Consider the following 17836-nt stretch of genomic DNA (forward strand, 5'->3'; position numbering starts at 1 on the left):
TTTTAACTGAATCAAATTTTAGTGTTTTCTCATTAGGTTAAGGCAATAAACAGGGAATTTAAATAATATTGTGGAAGCATAACAAGGGTCTACAGGAGTCCATCTCACATGAATGAAAATTGGTTTGGCTTTCTTTCAAAATAGAAATGAAAAAGAAATCATTAGCCAAATTGATCACAGAATACCAATCTCCTTTAGCTTGTTGCACAGCTTGAATTGTTAATACTGGTGTATGAGGCATGGCTGATGCTTTCTTCGTAGGGTTCTACTTTATTAAGTTTCTAGGATTCATCATCTTTTCTTATAGGCCCTACTGAGCTATTAAGGAAGAAAATTTTGGATGGTTAGGCACCTGAATATAAAATTATCTTTAGAGTTCAAATTTCTTCATGTTTTTCCTCCCCTAGTGTCCTATGTTGTTTTAAATTAACTCCTTGAGTAGGCTTAGTTGATTTAAAAGTTTCACATCTGGCATGTCTAATTAGAATGGGACAAAGAGAAGATTTTCACAATATCTCTTTCTCCAGTAGTTTGTGTAAGGAAAGAGTCTTCCATTAAGACATGACATTCATTCTGGTAGGAGTAAGGCAATACGGTATATAACTTTCTTATATAAAATGCTGCTTAGAGCCATACTTCCATCTACAAGCTTTCTAGAGTTACATCATGATATCCTCCTAATTGAATCATATTATCCTTTAACTTTTCACGATCAGCCTGAGGTATAACTGTACATTATGCAGTAGTATCCAGCAATCCCAATGAAGTTTCCTCATCACCCCTAGGGCATTGTATCTATACCAATACAAATACTTCCAATCCCCTGATGGAGGCTGTGCCAAGAGAACCTGACCTACCACTAACCTAGAATCTCTTCTGATTTACCATACACCATTTAAATTTGTTCTCGCTTTGAAGGGATTGTACATTTACCCTTTATATAATCACCTTATTTAAAAACTCCTCAGGGCTAGAATAAATTGAGCTAGTGTATCACAATCCTTTTAGAGTTTAACCTGTTAGTGGACCAACCAGACTATGTAATCTCTCATAATGGCCCATTGAATTTTAGTAGTTACTCCATCTGTCTTCTTGTTTAACAGCCCATTTTTTAATTCCAATAGCTCAGTTGTTTTGAGGTTTTCCTATACATTTTACTGTTATTGTTTCCTTTCTCCTGAACAGTCCTAACCATTTCACCATCATTCAGGCACATTTGGGGAGCTGAGAGAGGAGATTCACAATAACTTCCCTCAGGTCATCTTGTGATCCAACAATAAAGTCACATAAGAGGCACAAGTAGCTGGAGCCCCCTTTATAAGCATCATCCTTGGTAGCAAATCTTATATTTTGTTATATTCAATAATATCTACTTCTCCCTCTCAATCAGTCCTTGAATAAAACCTGTGTGCTCCAGTTTAGGAAATTTGAGAAATTTCAGGGCTGAGCAAAGGAAAAGACATGACCACAAGATGGCAGTAGAACGTTAGTTTTATTAGGGTGACTGACAGGTTTGCCAGTATTTGGGGGAAGTCCCTCCCAGCAAGAGGCCATTCAGAAGGGGCCGCCACTCAGAAGGGGAAGAAGACAAGGGAATTCCTAGGGGGTCAGAGCTGGGCTTACATGTCAAGGTGATATACTCAACAGTCCAGTGTGGACTCTGAATCAGAGAGCTCCAAAGGGCAGCCACAGCTTGAGGTCTCTTGAGCCACTGATTTTTTCATTGTATGGCCAGCAGAATTTGGGGTCTGTTTAGTAAGGTGTGCAAAGCAGGCAGGCATTAAATGAATAAAAGAGTGCTTATTTGATCTATATTAAAATCAATTGCCATGTGAAATTTTGAGTTTAAAATTAGTGGCCTTTTCAGCTAATGGTTCGCAGGCAGCTGTGAAAAAATAAACAAACTGAGGGCCAAAATAAAGAGGCTCTCTTCTGCTCATTTATGTAATACCCAGAGGCCATGTCTTATATTGCTCTGAATCTCTAACACACAGCAAAATTCCTGTCTCATAGGATGGACTTTATAGGTAATTAAGCAAATAAAGGAAGGAATATATCATGGAAGGAAGTAGAGAACGAGAAAGGGAAGGAGAAAAGAAGTCCCATATGTACTTGGTTCTTAAAATTTTTTCTTTTTCTTTTTCTTTTTCTTTGCTCTATAATTTTGTATTACTTGAGATGTTAGTTAATCAAAAAAGTGAGTTGCATGTTTTGAGTTATTTCTATTTATTTTCTTTAAACTTTTGGCAAAATACTAGTTTGGAGATTTGTTTACAGAAGCATATACTAATTCTAATACTCCCAGACAAGATGCAAACTATAACATTTATTTGGTTGGGTTTAATTTCCTGGCTGACAAAAAAATACTCATTACAAAAAGCAATGCAGCAGGGAACAAGAAAAACCAGGTGAAGAAGTGACAAGCTTTTTAAGTCTTTATTCCAATTCATAAGGTACCAGAAATTCTTTGCATCAAAGGAAGTCAGTCAGTGTTTTGGCAGTTTTTGTAGGACAACTTAAAATTTGTAAAAAACTCATTTCTTTTACTTTCTTGGTACAGGACAGGGTTGTTTGCTTTCTTGAATGCAATGCACATATTTTTAAAACTGTTTGCTGCCTCTCGGAATAGCTCTAAGGCAAGTTCTAGTTTGTATCTGTTTGTCAGTATGAATCTGACTCCTTGAGATGCAGCCTCAGCCTCAGTATGGATCACTTGCAGAATTTCATGGAAGTAACTAGAACTATAACCCTCATTCTGGTGTTTTCTTTTGTGTATGATTTCTTTAACCAATTTCCTAATTTGAGCTGTGGTCTTGTTTATGATATCTTTTTCAAACTCTTCTACAGAGGGTCCATATACTTGGAACTTTTCAGAGGTGATAACATGTTTAGAATAATTGATAGAAAATGTTTTCTTTGTATCACGATACCTAATTATGTTCACAATATTGGGATGCTGCTTAAAATGCTCTAGGAGAATATTCTCTAGCTCAATATCGATATCGGGCCCCTCAGCAGATGGGAGTGTGGGAGGCAATAGAATGGAGATGTTCTCTGACCAGATCTCGTTGAACAAATCTTGCAGCTCCTTATCATGTAGCTCTTTCCCCCTGGGGGACTCAGCTAGCTCTCTGATTTTTTCAAATTTTACTTTTTGCTCCTTAAAAAGGTCTTGTATTTTCTTTCCAATAATTAGATGCTCACATTTTCTCATAGTTTCTACTATAAGTTCCTCTTTAAGATTCTTCAAATCATCTTCAAATCTTCCTTTCCACTGAGCCAAGATATCTCTATCTCTGTCTTCTCGAAAGGACCTTTCAAATTCTTGCTTAATGGTTTTATATTTTTCTGCAACTCTATTGTCAATTGAGTTTCTCTTGATTTCCTCAACTTCTCCCTTCTGAATCTGGTTGGTCAGCTGATTCTGCAAGTCCAGCACATGACTTCTCAGTTCCCAGGTCCAGCTGTTGTACATGGTCTCCAGTTTATTCATAGCCATGGCCTCCTGTGTGTTTTTGAACCTGAAAATGAAATTCTCATTCACTAAGGCCTTCCATAAATCCCGTATCCGGACTTTAAGCTCTGATAGCTTCAAAATACTTCCCCTGGATTCTTCCTTGGCATGCTTAAGAATCCTGCTTTTCAGCTCCTGAACATTGTGGCTATAGCAGGGATTAGGAGGGGCCATTGGAGTAGAACCTTCCCAGAGGTGAGCAAAGTAATGGATGTGGGTCTTGACATCAAATTTAATGATGTCACTGAAGTGAGATACATCTGAGCACTGCTCATGTTTGGCTGCAGCAAGTGTCATTTCATCTAACCTCTCTTGCAGCCATTTTTGTCTTTCCATACTGTGGTTTGTATCTATAATTTCTTCTATGTTCTGATGAACAAACAGGCACCTTGGGGAGATATTCAGTTGTTTCATCCTGAGAAAGGCATGAATGGCTATTTGCAGAATATCTTGTATTTCTGATAGATCTTTACCCAAAATATTGATTAGAGTTAAGTTTCCGAGCCCAATGACAAAGGATGCCAACTCATTTTCCTCATTCTGTGCTTTGTTAATGAGCTCTGAGGCCCGAAGTCCTTCTGTGTCCACAACAAGCACAAAATCAAAGCCCAACTGTTCCCTGAGCATCTCTTCCACTTTCACGAGCTGCATGTAGGCCCCCCGGGTATACCTCCCAGCACGGAAGCTGAACTGCAGCCCAAACATTGCATTCAACAGAGTGGACTTCCCTGTGTTCTGCAGGCCAAGAACAGAGAGAACAAACACCCGTTTGTCTCCCAGTTTCTCAGAGATCTTGTCCAAAACAGCTGCCACCCACTTCAGGGGCACATAAGATGTATCTCCATCCATCAGCTCAATGGGCACACCAGATATCATCAGATCAGCAGCCATTTGGGGAAGGGAGAGAAATAGTGTATTTGTTTGGGAGGAAGCTTCTTCTAGAGCCTCATAGATCTGGCCCACCTCTCTCAGGAGATGCTCAGCTCCCAGGGTGGCGTCACTGATCTCTTTGGAAACAGCTTGTAGGTCAGCCTCCCAGTGTCTGAGGGAGTCTCTCTTTGACTGCTTCTGCTTCTCTGTTCGCACCTGAGCCAAGAGGGAACTGTGCCTCTGGTGTGCTTTTTCTAACTCCCTGGTGGTTAGTTGGTCCATTAACAAACTCAGCCCCTGCAGAAAGTAGAGCTCTGTGTGGGTCTCTGGGTGTGATTGAAGACCTTCAACCAGAGACTTCATCAGGTCACTAAGGTTAATAACTTTGTGATACTGTCCACAGCGTATTTTCTGCTTTTCATTCTCAATCTCATTCTTGTATTCTTCAATGCTCCTGTTTCCTTTTTCTCTCAGCTGATGGAGTTCCTTGTCCTTCTTACACCAATCATGCCATAGCCCTCCCTGAAGAGGTAGTAAATTTTCCTTTATCTCAGATAATTTCACTTTTCTCAAGATGTCCATAAGGATGTCTAATTTTTTCCTTGCTTCTTGGCAGTTTGTTTGATCCTCATCAATAATAAATTCATACTTCCTAGCAATGTTGGCCCAGTTACTCAAAGTGGAAGGAGATGCTGACTTCTTCAGCAACTGTGTTATTGTAGTAGTGATTTTATCAGCTAATTCTATCTTATTTAAGTTCTTGATCCCAATTCTCACTTTGTGAGCAGAATGCTCATCCATAATATTTTCTACATTTTCAAATAAACAGATGAGAGGTTTGGGTGAATTCCAAAGTTTAAGTAGAAGGGAACTATTCCTTTCGTCAAAATCCGAAGTTGACAAGAGGATGATAGTGATTGAGGATACCTCTTGGAGAAACCTAACTTGCTTCTCGTGTACTTCAGCATTTCCATGGAGATTGGTGAAGGCAATACAGTTTTCAAATCTGTCCTCAGCTCTTCCACCAGGGCAGAACCAGCAGATTTCCACCATACCTTCTATCAATAGACATCTATTATTGTCTTCCCTAGAATGATGGTAGAAAAAATGGTCATGTTTGCCTTTACTCAGGAGTGAATTCAAAATCTGTGATTTGGAAGTAGAGACATAATTTCCAACTCTTATGAAAGATACAATGTGTGTAGGTTGCCAGCTGATCAGCTGGTTATTATAATTCTTAATTTTTTTCTCCCATCCTATTTTTGTCACCTCTCTCCAGCTTCTCCTGATTTGCTTGAGAGACCAAAGAGGAAATTCAATGGAGGAATCATAAGGATTTGGCACCAAAAGTGGGAGAGCAAATTGACAAATGGAAAGTTTTGTTAAAACATACTGTCTTGTAAAGTCATCTGCACAGTGAAAAATTGCCATTTGTATGTCCATTGGGTGGATGCAAGTTTGTTTTGTAGTTGATTGTGTTTTCTTGATAATGAAAAATTCCTCAAATGTTCTTTCTAGGTCTGTGGTTCTCTGTATCTGAGACACAGTAGATACTGTATCTATATTGCCTCTGTAAATTAGGTATCGGAAATGATAATCTAATACCAAAAGTTTCTCTAGAAAACAAAATGGTAGCTCCCCTTCAGTTCTTGGTTGAGTGCCGTGGAGGGAGGTCTTGTTTATCAAAAGAGTATTGACTTTGGTCATCTTCTTGGGATAATAAATTTCCAGATTAATCCGCCTGATGAAGTCAAGAAAGTGTTGATATTTCTCATTATTCCTTGATGGTGGATCTTTGGGACGAGAAGCAGATTCATTGGGTGTTTTCTTTTTGTTAAAGAAATATTTTAATTTCTAGAAAGAACCAGAAACAATGATAATGACTGTTATCTCTCTAGGACAAAGAAACTTCAGTTTACATTATGCATTTGTGAATATATTCAGTAGTTTTCCAAAATTAAATTGAGTCCTTCTATGTTCTAGGTAATGGGCTGAGTAAGAGATGAAGTATAATACAGACTCCCACACTGATGAGCTTAAAACTTAACTACGAGAGACATATAAATAAGTAAGTAGTTGATTATACTGTACTATACTGCAAGACATAAATAAATGGTGGCAAGTTCGATATGCATTGGCAACATGTTTGAAGAAGTGATTTGATCTTCTTGGGAGGCAAAGTGAGGAAAGACTTTACCAAACTGATGTAACATATTCATGGAAGGGAGATAGGAGGAGAATTTAATTTAAAAAGAAATAGAAAGGAAACTACTACAAGGGAGATATTGTGTTTATCACTTTGCACATGCGATATTACTGAATGAATAGGATTTTCTCAGGCAAAAGAGGAGATGGGTGGGGGTATTCTATATAATGAGAACAGAAAAGCCAAGGCAAAGATGTCTGAAAGTTGGGTATGTACAGGAAACAGAAAATAATCTAGTGTAGGCAAGCAGAAAAAGAAGCTAATGAAGAAAACTGACAGGGAAATGAACTGGTCTATACTTAGTAAATATCTATTTCATGATGCCCACCATTACTATTATTATTTCCATTTTGGAGAAGAATGTCTCATAAAAATTGAGCAATATGCCTGTGGTCAGACAGGAGTGACAGGAGTCGTAGCCTGGCCTCTGGGATCTTCTTGTTCATCTTGCAGTCTCGTCGGTTTAAACATGGAATGACCGTGCTATACCCTAGGATATAGAAGCCAGTAAGCCTCTGAGAGGTTGAGCATCTGTGGCCTGGACACTCCACTCTGTTCCAGGGCAGATATATCTACCCCAGGGGCAATTACAAACCTGTTTCATTGGTGGTTGCTGTTTATCTTCATCTAGTCCTGCTTTATTCTCTGTCTTCCTCTTTCTATTTTTTTCACCTTTATCAGTGGAAGATCCAGCTTTGGAGGGAAAATAATGTATATTATTCTCATGATTATTAAAATATGGAGTCAGAATTGCATTGTTGCTGAGGCTTAGCCCCTTCTCTACCTGAAGCTACTGGTTTGGTGCCAAGAGTTTAACATCAATAAGTTCAACATTAGTGTCTATTTCCCACGTGTGACCCAAGAAAAGATACAGGTATTTTATGTTATAGAAATGATCAGGAAATAAGAGTAATTGTCTCATGGGCTGAGGTATGGGGTACAAAAATGAAATGAAAAGAATAGTGATGAAATAAGGGGCACGATAACTGGGGTATTGCTGATAAACAGGTTTCTATTTATACAGAAATCTAGCACATTGATTCGGGGGTATGGTGAGAGTGGAGAGGGATGTGATGGCTCTCAATAATTGTTTCTCTCCATCTCCATATTTTCAAATTTGTGGAGAAAGAAAATCCAAATAAAACTGTAAACAACTTTCACAAAAGCGACTTCCCTGAGGATGACATTTTTTGTTGTTAGAAGTGATTCAAAGCAGTCAAATGTTTATTTCATATCACTCCCAAATATTGAGCACACTGTTTATCATATTTCTAGCTGTTCAGAGATTATTCCTGAATACCCTACTTCACCATTCCTGATAGTTCATCTCATAATCAACCCTTGGAACAACATGAGAGAGTAAGGCTGATGAGATTAGCATCCAGCTAATAACTGAGGTTGGAGGGTCAGAATGAACAGGTTTGTGGGCATATTTTGTAGCTAAGGAGACCAGTCTGTTGCTAGGACTGTGAAACTTCATCATCAGAAGTAGTGTTAGAACTAAAGGACACTAGTCTTCATGATAAAAAGGCCTGTGACATTTCCAGCATAAGAAATAGGAACAAAAGTCCTCTATCTCACTACACATTTTAGAACAACAAACACAAGACACTAATATCATCTGGGGAAAGGGGTGAGGTGGTCAACAGACCAGTCACAAAAGAATGGTAATCAGGTTGGCATCAGACTCATCATCAGTAACAGAAGACAATTAGGTATTTTTTTCAAAAATAATGAGCTAAAAAAGATTTTCAACACTGAACCCTAAATCAAGTCCAGTTCCCTTCAAGTTTGAGAAGACACTAAAGTTATTTTCAGAATGTAACAACCTAGGAAGTTTGCCATCCATATACCCTTTCTTAGGAAGGCTCCAGAAGGAAATTGTCTAAGAAATAAATGGGGGAATAGAGGACTCCATTAACTTGATAGGATATGTTAGATATTGGAAGGACATAAGTATGTGATGAAGATGCACAATGCAAAATAAATATATATATGGTAATGAAAGATTTTCATGAAAGCAAAAACAAAATAAAGTATAACAATTGAACTCTACTTGATTTTGTTATGACTAAAATTTACGTATGTATAATAGTGTAAATGATTGATTTCAACTTTTAGAAATAAACTATAAATAAAAGTTGAAAGATTTTCATCATAGTTCTAAGACAGAAAGTAAAATATTTCAACTTTGACCATGTGAAAATAAAAGTAAAAATATTTGTGGGAGTTTCGAGATACTGCTTCTATAATAGATCAAATTAAAAAGTGTAAAAAATAGTGAGAGGGATAGTGGATAGGGGAGGGGGGTTCACACAGTGTGGGGGATATAAATGATAAACGTCTAAGTATTGCTTTGTCTTGTGCACCTGAAACTAATAAAATTATATATATATAAAAAAGTGTAAAAAATAAAATGGCAATGTACCTGTATATAAAAATACTGTGGTAAATCTTTTGGAAAGAGAGTGATGGGGGAAGCCAGAGGTGACATAATTGAGCAAGAGGCTTGCCTATTATTGCAGGAAAGCAATGAATTATACTGATAATGATGTTGATATTGATAAACTAATGGACATAATATTTACAAACCCATGGAAATGTCGCAAAAGCATGCTATTTAGAAATATGGCAGTCATCACCAAAAGAAAAATTGAGTTGAGAGGGGTTATTTTGTGAGAAAAGGGTCAAGATAATGTTTTGTATGCTTTACTTTTTAACTATATTCATGAATAATTTTGTTAAAAAATTGAAAGTATATATTTAAAAATATTTTTAGAGTGATAAAACTCTCCCCCATGAATTAAACTGTAAAAATTAGTATATTTCATGTTGCTGAGAGTGTAGTAAGAGGACTCACACTGTATCTGACTATGTTAATACAGTAGTTGTAGAATATTACTTGACTCATTTCAATTTTAGAAATTTAAGGGAATGAAATGAAATGAACACCAAGATCTATCATGAAGATACTTTTCAAACATTATGCATAATGTTATTTTGGAAACACCAGAATGTCTGAAATGGCCTTTTGGCAAAATTTCTTATAGAACACCAGCAGGATGGGAAAATATGTAGTCATTTAAAACAGTACTTAAGAATTATTGTTTAATACTATGGGAAATGCTTTTTATCTGTTTTAAACCAAAAAACTCTACTAATGGTATAAAACTATACATAGAGTACAATCTAGGTGAAGAAAACTTTATCATACAGAGTGTGATACCATATGTCACATTGTTTGTTGTGTGAGTCTGTTGGTGAGGTCATGACTAATGCTTTTTCTTTTCTTTCAAATTCTACTCAATGTCTATAGAGCACATATTAATTTGACAGTTTAAAAAAACATGATAAGTAAAAACTGAAGGGAACAACACACTCAGTGAACTTAGATGAAAAGGCTAGTACTTTCAGTAGAGGTGGAAGGAATGGCTTCCTGAAGTAACACTTCAGCTGGGCCTTGAATAATGGGGGGGAGGTAAGACTACGAAGGTCACAGCCCAGTGGCACAGGCTCACTAAATGACTGAGACCTAATCATTGGACTGTAGAATACTTCCCCTCTCCCTACTTTACCCCCACATCAATAGGGTTCCTGTACAGTAACAAGGGAATACAATGGAAAGAATTGCATATCTCAGATAGAAACCCAAAGACATTGGGGAACAAAAGCAAGGACACCAGAGGAAATTTTAGCCTCTGACACCACAGCTACAGCAAACAGTAAGCACAGCCTAACTCCTAGCCAGATAAATATTAAACCTCACGCTAAAAGCCTATTTACTTCAGTTTCTTTTACCCAGTACAGGTACAGCTTCAACAAGTTACAAGGCATCGTGAACAACAAAAAGCACATTTTGAAGAGACAGAACAAGCATCAGAATCGAACTCAGGCATGGCTGAGAGGTAGGAATTATGTTGGAATTTTAGATGTGAATTTTAGCTCAACAAATAATTTTTAAAAGCACCATGACACACAGTTCTTTTTATATTTCATATTGTTAATGTGTATATTGAATTAATTAACCTATGAAGATTTCACGGAAAGTCTTGAGCCATGTTCAGCAAAGAGAGGGGTAGGTCAGGTGTGGACTCACATTTCCCCACTGACTGACAGAGCTTCTCTGCTAGGTTGCGCTGGTCTATGGCTTTCAGGACCTCCTGAGTCACAGTCTTGGCGTATTCTTCCCCATAGTACTGTATCAGTAGGTCAGCAAGCCTCACTCGGGGTGCTTGTTCGAGAGTGCCCCGAGGAATGTAGTTGTATCCCTCGGCAAGAGATATGTTTGTGAGTTGGAACTTGAACTTTACCAAATCCTCATCTAAAAGGTTCTCAAGGATGTTAAGAACAAGTGTCTTCAAATTGCTTTCCATCCTGTGCAGCTCAAGACGGGAAACTGATGACCCTCTAGTTACTGACCTGAAATGGAGAGATGGTTATGGATAATCCCAGGAATCGTGGGAAGCAGATATGAGGCAAATGGTTCGAGGAAAGTGAGAGAAAGAAGTAGAGGGGTGATCAGAGACTGTCTTCTTGAAAAAAAAAAAACGAAAAAAACCCCAAAGAACCTTGAGTCCCCAAATATGTGCTGGCAATAGCTATTCTTACATATAGGATATTCCTTACAGCTTTGGGGCTACTTGCCATCCCACTCCCCACAATTTTGCTTCACTGCTAGACCTTGAATTCCCAAGATTCTCTATTAGATGATGTCTGTTTTTGGGGAATTGGAGGGGAAAGAGGTCTTATGGAGGTTTGTGTTATGCTGAAAGCAGGAAGGTAAAGGTAGATGTGTTGTTTTTCAGAGTTATAAAAAAAAGTAAGTGCATTATGGGCAGTGACAGTGAAGGAAAGTTTAAAAGAGAGTTGAAGACATTTATGCTTCCATTACTTGTGTGTATTGGGTGGATTGGGAGGTATTTTAGGAGATTCAATTTGCATATGAAAATTGGGACAAATAAAAGTAGTATGGAAAATCACCTTTCTGATTCCTTTATAACTATACAATCCTCACCCTTTTCCTATGCTTCTCACTCCTTTTAGTCAGTACTTTGCGCTATCCTGAAAAATAACTTTTCTAGGTATGCAAGTATTTGAGGCTAATGCCATTATCATCACCACCATATAAGCAATACCATTGTCTTCACCATGCTGTCTCATCTCTCTCCATCAAAATGCTGCCTATTCTTGAAGTTACTATAAAATACCATTTCCTTTCCAAGGTCAGTTTTGGTTTTCCCTAAAAGATGTTATGCTACCTAACTTTCAACTCTCACAACTCTTGTGACCCTTCTGTTTTGTCTTGTTATTATACTTATCTTTGGACTTCAATTATTTTCCTTTGTTAGAAAACACTATTAATTAAATGGCCACCAATATATATTGAGCATCATTTACATCCTGGGCAGGTTACTTGGCACATTTTATCTCATTTGTTTTCTAACAAAAAAGCACTTACAGCATTTTAACATTTTAAACAAGGGAATGACGTTATCTGGTTGAACTTTAGGAAGATCACTGTGTCTCCTGGATGAGGATGGAGAATAGGACTTACCAGGAAGGAGGCAGTGGTAACTGTTAAGACACTGTTAGAATGGTCTCAAGAAGATGGTGACTGGGACTAAGGTTTTAGCACGAAAGATAATGAGCATTGGTCATATTCAGGGTTTATCTCCTAGGCATAATCCCAACTGGGGTTATTGAGAGATTCATTATGGTTGTGAAGGAAAGTGAAAACTCAAGGATGATACATAGTAGGCAGGAGTCTCAGATTCCCACCACACCCCCTTCCGGTATACATGCCCTGTGTAATCCTTTTCCCTTTAGTGTGGGCAGAACCTGTAAATGTGATGGAATATCACTTTTGTGTTTACGTTATCTTATGTGGCAAAAGGGAGGATATCATGGATGGGCCTGAGTTAATCAGGTAAGCTCTTAAAAGACACACGAAGCAGCAGCATGTGTGTTCCTGCTGGTCTGGAAGGGAGCTTGTGGCAAACTGCCTGTGTGGGCCATATACCTAGGGACCGAGGGCTGATAATAGCCAGTAAGAAAATGGGGACCTCAGTCCTACATCTGTAAGAAGTTGAATTCTGCTAACAACCAAAATGAAGTTGGAACAGGACCCTGAGCCCCAGATGAGAACTGCAGGATGGCCGACACTCTGATTGCAGCCTTTTGAGATCTTGAGCAAAAGACCTAGCTAACTTAAACCTGAACTCCTGACCCACAGAAACTGTAAAATAATAAACTGGTGTTGTTTTAAGCTGCTAAGTTTTATGCTAATTTGTTGTGGAGTGATTAAAATTAATATAGATGATTTCTAGGATTTTGACCTGAGCAAGTGGGTTGGTGAGGCTGTCATGCTCTGAGATGGTGAAAGTTTATTTCATGAAATTGACTGAAGGTCATATTTAATTAGTAATACTAATTAGGTAGGTAAATGGAGGTGGTAAGTAAGCTAAAGTGGGGCATTGATTAGAGACTTAAATGCATGGGACTATTAAGCTTGGTTAGGGAGAAAGTATAAATAGAGTTGCCCTGGAGGCAAGCAACATCCCAACATTTAGAAGAGAGGTAAGTAAGACTAAAAAGAAACATCCAGGGAGGAGGAGATGAGGGCTGAGACACATTTGAGATCCCTGAAGCCTGGAGAAGGAAGTGTGTCAAAAAAGGTGTGGTTAACCATGTTAAATGCTTCTGATAGGTTCGGAGGATAAGCATAGAAAACTGATCATTTCTCTTCTAAGATTAAAGTCATTGATGACCTTGATAAAAGCCCTTCCCATGGGTGGGGGAAAAAGCCCAATAGAAATTGGTAAAGAGATAATTTATGATGAAGAGGTGGAGTCAATGTAATATTTTAATATTTTTTGCTCTTCATATAATAGAGAAAAGGGACTATCAGAGGAATGGACCATGTGTTTACAGAAGTTTAGTGTATGTGTTTGTTTTAGGTATTGATAATGTCAACTCATTTGATAGGAATGATACAGTAGGGACGAAGACATTTTTGATGAAGGAGATTATATTTGCTTCCCATTGCTGCTATAAAAAAAACAAAAAACATAAACTTAGTACTTAAAGCAGCAAAAATTTATTGTCATGTAGTTTTGGAGACCAGAAGTTTGCAATGGGTCTTATGGTGCTAAAATTTTGTTGCTAGCAGGTCTGGTCCTTCTGGAACCTGCTCCAGGGGAAATCTGTTCCTTACCTCTTGTACCTTCTGCCAGCACTCCGTGGCTTGTGGCCTCATCATTCCAGTTTCTATTTCTATGGTCACATTATTTTCTCCTCTTCTGTAGTGAAAACTATGCCTCTCCCTATGTGATTACATTTAGGGCCTTCTTGGCTAATTCAGGATAATCTCCCCATCCCCAAATCCTTAATCACCATTATTGCCAAGTACCTTTTGCCATATAAGGCAAAATTCACAGGTTCCAGGAATTAGGACATGGATATATTTTGGGAAGAGGCATTATTCAGTCTATCATAGGGGGAAAGAAAAAATTGGAAGGGAGAGGATGTGGGGTGGGGGGGAAGAGAGAGAGAGAGAGACAGACAGAGAGAGAGAGAGAGAGAAAGAGAAAGAGAACACTAAAATTTTGATCCAACTAGAAGATGATGAGGGGCAGAGGTAGGAGAGGTAGAATTGTGTTAGTGTTAGGTCATATTTAGGCCGGGAACAGGAACCTTCTTATCCTAAAAGCCATCTTGTTTGCTTTGTACCTTGTACCTGCCGGCTTGTGTTTGCCTTAGGTCTGGAGAAGCCATCTGGAATGTAGAAACCATCTTTCATGTCTTGCTTTGTACTTTGTCTCCTAGGGGCTTGTGATCAGTGGGCCTGGGTGAGCTTGGGCGATCAGGACGGGGGCCTGGGGGCCAGGGTGTGAAGCTGGAGGGCTTGGTCATGCCCAGAAACCCTTGGTTGCTAGACACAATGTAACGAAAGCCCTGTGAAGTACTGAAGGGGGAACCACCTCATTTACCCCCTCTTATAAAACTCAACACCCCTTTTTTATGATCTTTTCTAGCCTGACCTCCTGCAGCTCAATATGCCAAATAAATTCTAATAGACCAATTTTGGTCTCCCGAGACTCATTTCTCCAGCCATGCCTAACAGTTAGGAGGGACAGAGGAAAAGATATAGAATCCAAACCTACTAAGGTTTAAAATAGCAGGATTTTTTATTTTTATTTTTTGTGGCAATGGAGGTCTTGGAGGTGATTCCTAGGTTTAGACTTAATTGAATAATTTACTGAGATGGGAAACTGTAAGGTATAGGGCAGAGTTGGGGGTATTTTGATACAATGAGTTTGATATTAATACAATGGTTAACATGATTGCTTTGTATTTTCCACACACTCTTCTTAGTAATTTATATGTATTGTTTAATTTATTACTTGTAACAACCATAGGAGGTAATACTATTACATCAGTATTTTATAGATGATGAATCAGAGGTGTAACTTGTTCAAGGTTCTATGAAGCCTGGTTCTAGAACCACTGCCCTTAACTCCCATATCAGCATCCTGGTGGAGATGCCTGCTGTAAGCTGGTTACACAGTCCTGCATTTCAGAAACTTGTCTGAGGTGAAGATTTAGATTAAGGGATCATCAGCATGTAGATAACAGTCAAAACCATAAAAAACAGATGAACTCACTCAGGAAAAATATGTTAAGAGAGAAGACTAGTAGGCCAAGTGTCCTATTTATGCAGGGCTGATATTCAGCTGTTAGGCTGTGAGATAATCTTATCAGCTATTAAATATTAAAATACCACTGTATTTAATGTTCATACTGGTGGCAAATAGATTCTTCTCTGACCCCTTCCCCCCACCATCACCACCTTAGTTTCCCAGGCTGTGAGGTGCCCTGGATAGGCTCTGCCAAGGAGCAATATTCACTATTTTATTTTTTTAAATAAGCATTTATTGAGCATATTTTATAGTTCTGTGGCAGATGATAGAGACTAAAAGAGAAATGGGATACCTTTCCTGTCCTTAAGAGATTTATCAAAATGGCAGACATTTTCATGGCATGAATGTGATTAAGCTTGAATGCAATTATTTTATAGTGTGATATTGGAGCCCAGAGGATACAGCAATTATTGCCATTCATTCAGTCACTCATTCATTCAACATGTATAAAAAGCTGATTTTAAGCATCTGGTATATACCAGGCACTGAAGGTTGCAGATTCAGAGACTAGTAAGACAGAAATCCCATTTCTCAAGTGCTCTGTGTTGGTTGGAGGACCGGGGCACAGGCTTGATTTGCTTATGTGTTTTAGGACAAAAATAGATAAGGTAGAGGATGTGGTGAACATAATGGGAACAGTAGCCAGTTTTGCCCAGATCCAGTGAAAAAGACAGCCAAAAATGGGCCCCGGCTTCAGTGAGTTGATAGAAGAGTTCTTACACAATCTATGGGAGATTTTGACTTTCATGGGAAATTACCCGAGGGGCTGTCTAGCCCACCTTCCATTTCACAGATAAGAAACCTAGGACTAGAGGTAGTCTGTGATTAGCTTGTTTTATGCAACATGTTAGTGGCTGAGCCCTGAGTCCAACCCAGTCTCTGAGCCTGTCCAAAGACCTCCGCTGACTAGCCCCCACTGAGTTCAGGCTGACCCAAGTTGCAGTTGTACTTTGGTCTTTGGTGTGTTCATATTACGAGACACAGTTCAGCCTTGGAGTCCCTGATGAGGACTCTCTCTCCGGGTTCCTAAATTTGAACAGAGACCTGAACCACGTACTTAAAGCAGGACCTTACCAAAGTGTAAGACAAAGACAGAGACACAAAGCAAAGAGTGGCATGAGCAAGGCAGAGAAAAATCAAAACAGAGCAATAGAAAATGATTACGCTGAGAGAGAGAGAGAGAGAGGGAGAGAGAGAGAGAGAGAGAGAGAGAGAGAGAGAGAGAGAGCAATGGAAGAGAAAGGAGGGAAGGAAAGGTAAGGGACGGGAATGGACGGAAAAAGGAGAGCAAAGACAAGTAGCATGAAGACTTTCTCATGTACTACAAGAGAAAAAGAGGCCTGGGGCCTCCCAGATTCTAAATCACATGCGCTGCCTTCTCCCACATGGGGAAAAGGGAAGCTAACTCCACCGTGAGCCCCTGAGGGAAGAGCATACTCACCAATACGAATCCTAGGTCTTCTTCAGGTGCAGTCAGACCAGGGGATGGAAGGTTGCTGTGGAAGACGGCTATCTGCCTGTATTTCTGGAGCCAATCTGTACCTCTAGAAAACTAGTTCGATTGTTTTAATGTTATTGAGTAATGTGGGTGTGGTGATACTAGCTGTCCACACCTACTCACAGGCTGCTGAGAGGGAGGTGGGGGCTAGGAAAGGCTAGAGGTGTTATTTCATCCTTGATTTCAAACTTTGTCAACAGCATCTCTTTATTTATTGAATCAAGTGCAATTTTGGAGGATTTAAGCTCTTCACCATCTAGCTAGTGACAGAGTATGGATTGGATTCAGACTGATCTAAGTTAAAAACCCTGTGTAATCACTTGAATTAGGACACATGACTTAGCTATTTAAAGTCTTTGTCTTCTCATTTGTGAAATGGGAATAATAGCAGTACTTATACCCTAGAGTTGCTTTGAAAATTAAATAAAATAATCATGTAAATAACATAGCATTGTGTTTGGCCCTTAATTAGTGTTCGACGAAGGTTAGCTATTATTTTTCTTATAATGGGGAGACCTACTTAAGGGTCCCTGGAGTGGGAGAGAGATGTCAGAAGTTCACCTTGAAGCTGTTGATGTTGTCCTTGTGAAGAACAGTACATATCAGGGGAGTAGCAGCTTTATCCTCAGACGGGGAGTATCTTTCTGGGTTTGAGAGCTTAAAAGAAAACCTACACCATTCCTTAGCTGAGGGTTAAAAAGAAAATTAGTTTCATTCTTTGGGCAGTGATGATGTCTCTGCATCCTTGAGACAGTGGACACCAGGAGCAAGTCTGGCTCAGTAACCTTGATCAGTGACTGTGTATATCAGCGGACAAAGCTGTTCACTACAAGTGCAGCATCGTAGGCTTTTGGCTGGGAAGAAGTGATTGCACACTTGCTTAGCAGCAGCCTGCCCTACAGACCTGCCGTGAAAGGGCCCAGTGCCAGCAGATGCTACTGCCTTCCACTGCCCAGCAAGGAGAACCTGACCGGCACTGCCAGGGCTCTACTTCTCTGGAGACCGAGAGACGCAGTGCCGCCCTGGATTCGAGCAGTCCTTTTCTTCCT

The 17836-nt window shown here is 39.1% G+C and overlaps 1 protein-coding gene across 1 annotated transcript; it reads right to left on the reverse strand.

The window, feature by feature from the left end:
* Positions 1-2032: 2032 nt before the first annotated feature.
* Positions 2033-11337, reverse strand: LOC148755839 (interferon-induced very large GTPase 1-like). Its single transcript, XM_088791621.1, has 3 exons — positions 10687-11337; positions 7186-7283; positions 2033-6238 (listed from the first exon to the last, which is right to left on the reverse strand). The coding sequence occupies exons 1-3, from the start codon at positions 10961-10963 to the stop codon at positions 2483-2485; spliced, it is 4131 nt and encodes a 1376-aa protein (XP_088647747.1). The 5' UTR covers positions 10964-11337; the 3' UTR covers positions 2033-2482.
* Positions 11338-17836: the final 6499 nt, after the last annotated feature.

Source organism: Rhinolophus sinicus, chromosome 14, assembly GCF_057876585.1.
Source record: "Rhinolophus sinicus isolate RSI-liver-muscle chromosome 14, RSI-T2T, whole genome shotgun sequence".
NCBI classification, from domain to species: Eukaryota; Metazoa; Chordata; class Mammalia; order Chiroptera; family Rhinolophidae; genus Rhinolophus; species Rhinolophus sinicus.

Excerpts from the sequence above, each read along its gene's own strand:
- LOC148755839 (XM_088791621.1), bottom strand. The coding sequence starts at position 10,963 with ATGGAAAGCAATTTGAAGACACTTGTTCTTAACATCCTTGAGAACCTT. Across the intron at positions 7,284-10,686 it reads CTGTCAGTCAGTGGGGAAAT|CTGGATCTTCCACTGATAAA; the intron begins GTGAGTCCACAC and ends TTCCCTCCAAAG. Across the intron at positions 6,239-7,185 it reads AGCAACCACCAATGAAACAG|AAATTAAAATATTTCTTTAA; the intron begins GTTTGTAATTGC and ends GGTTCTTTCTAG.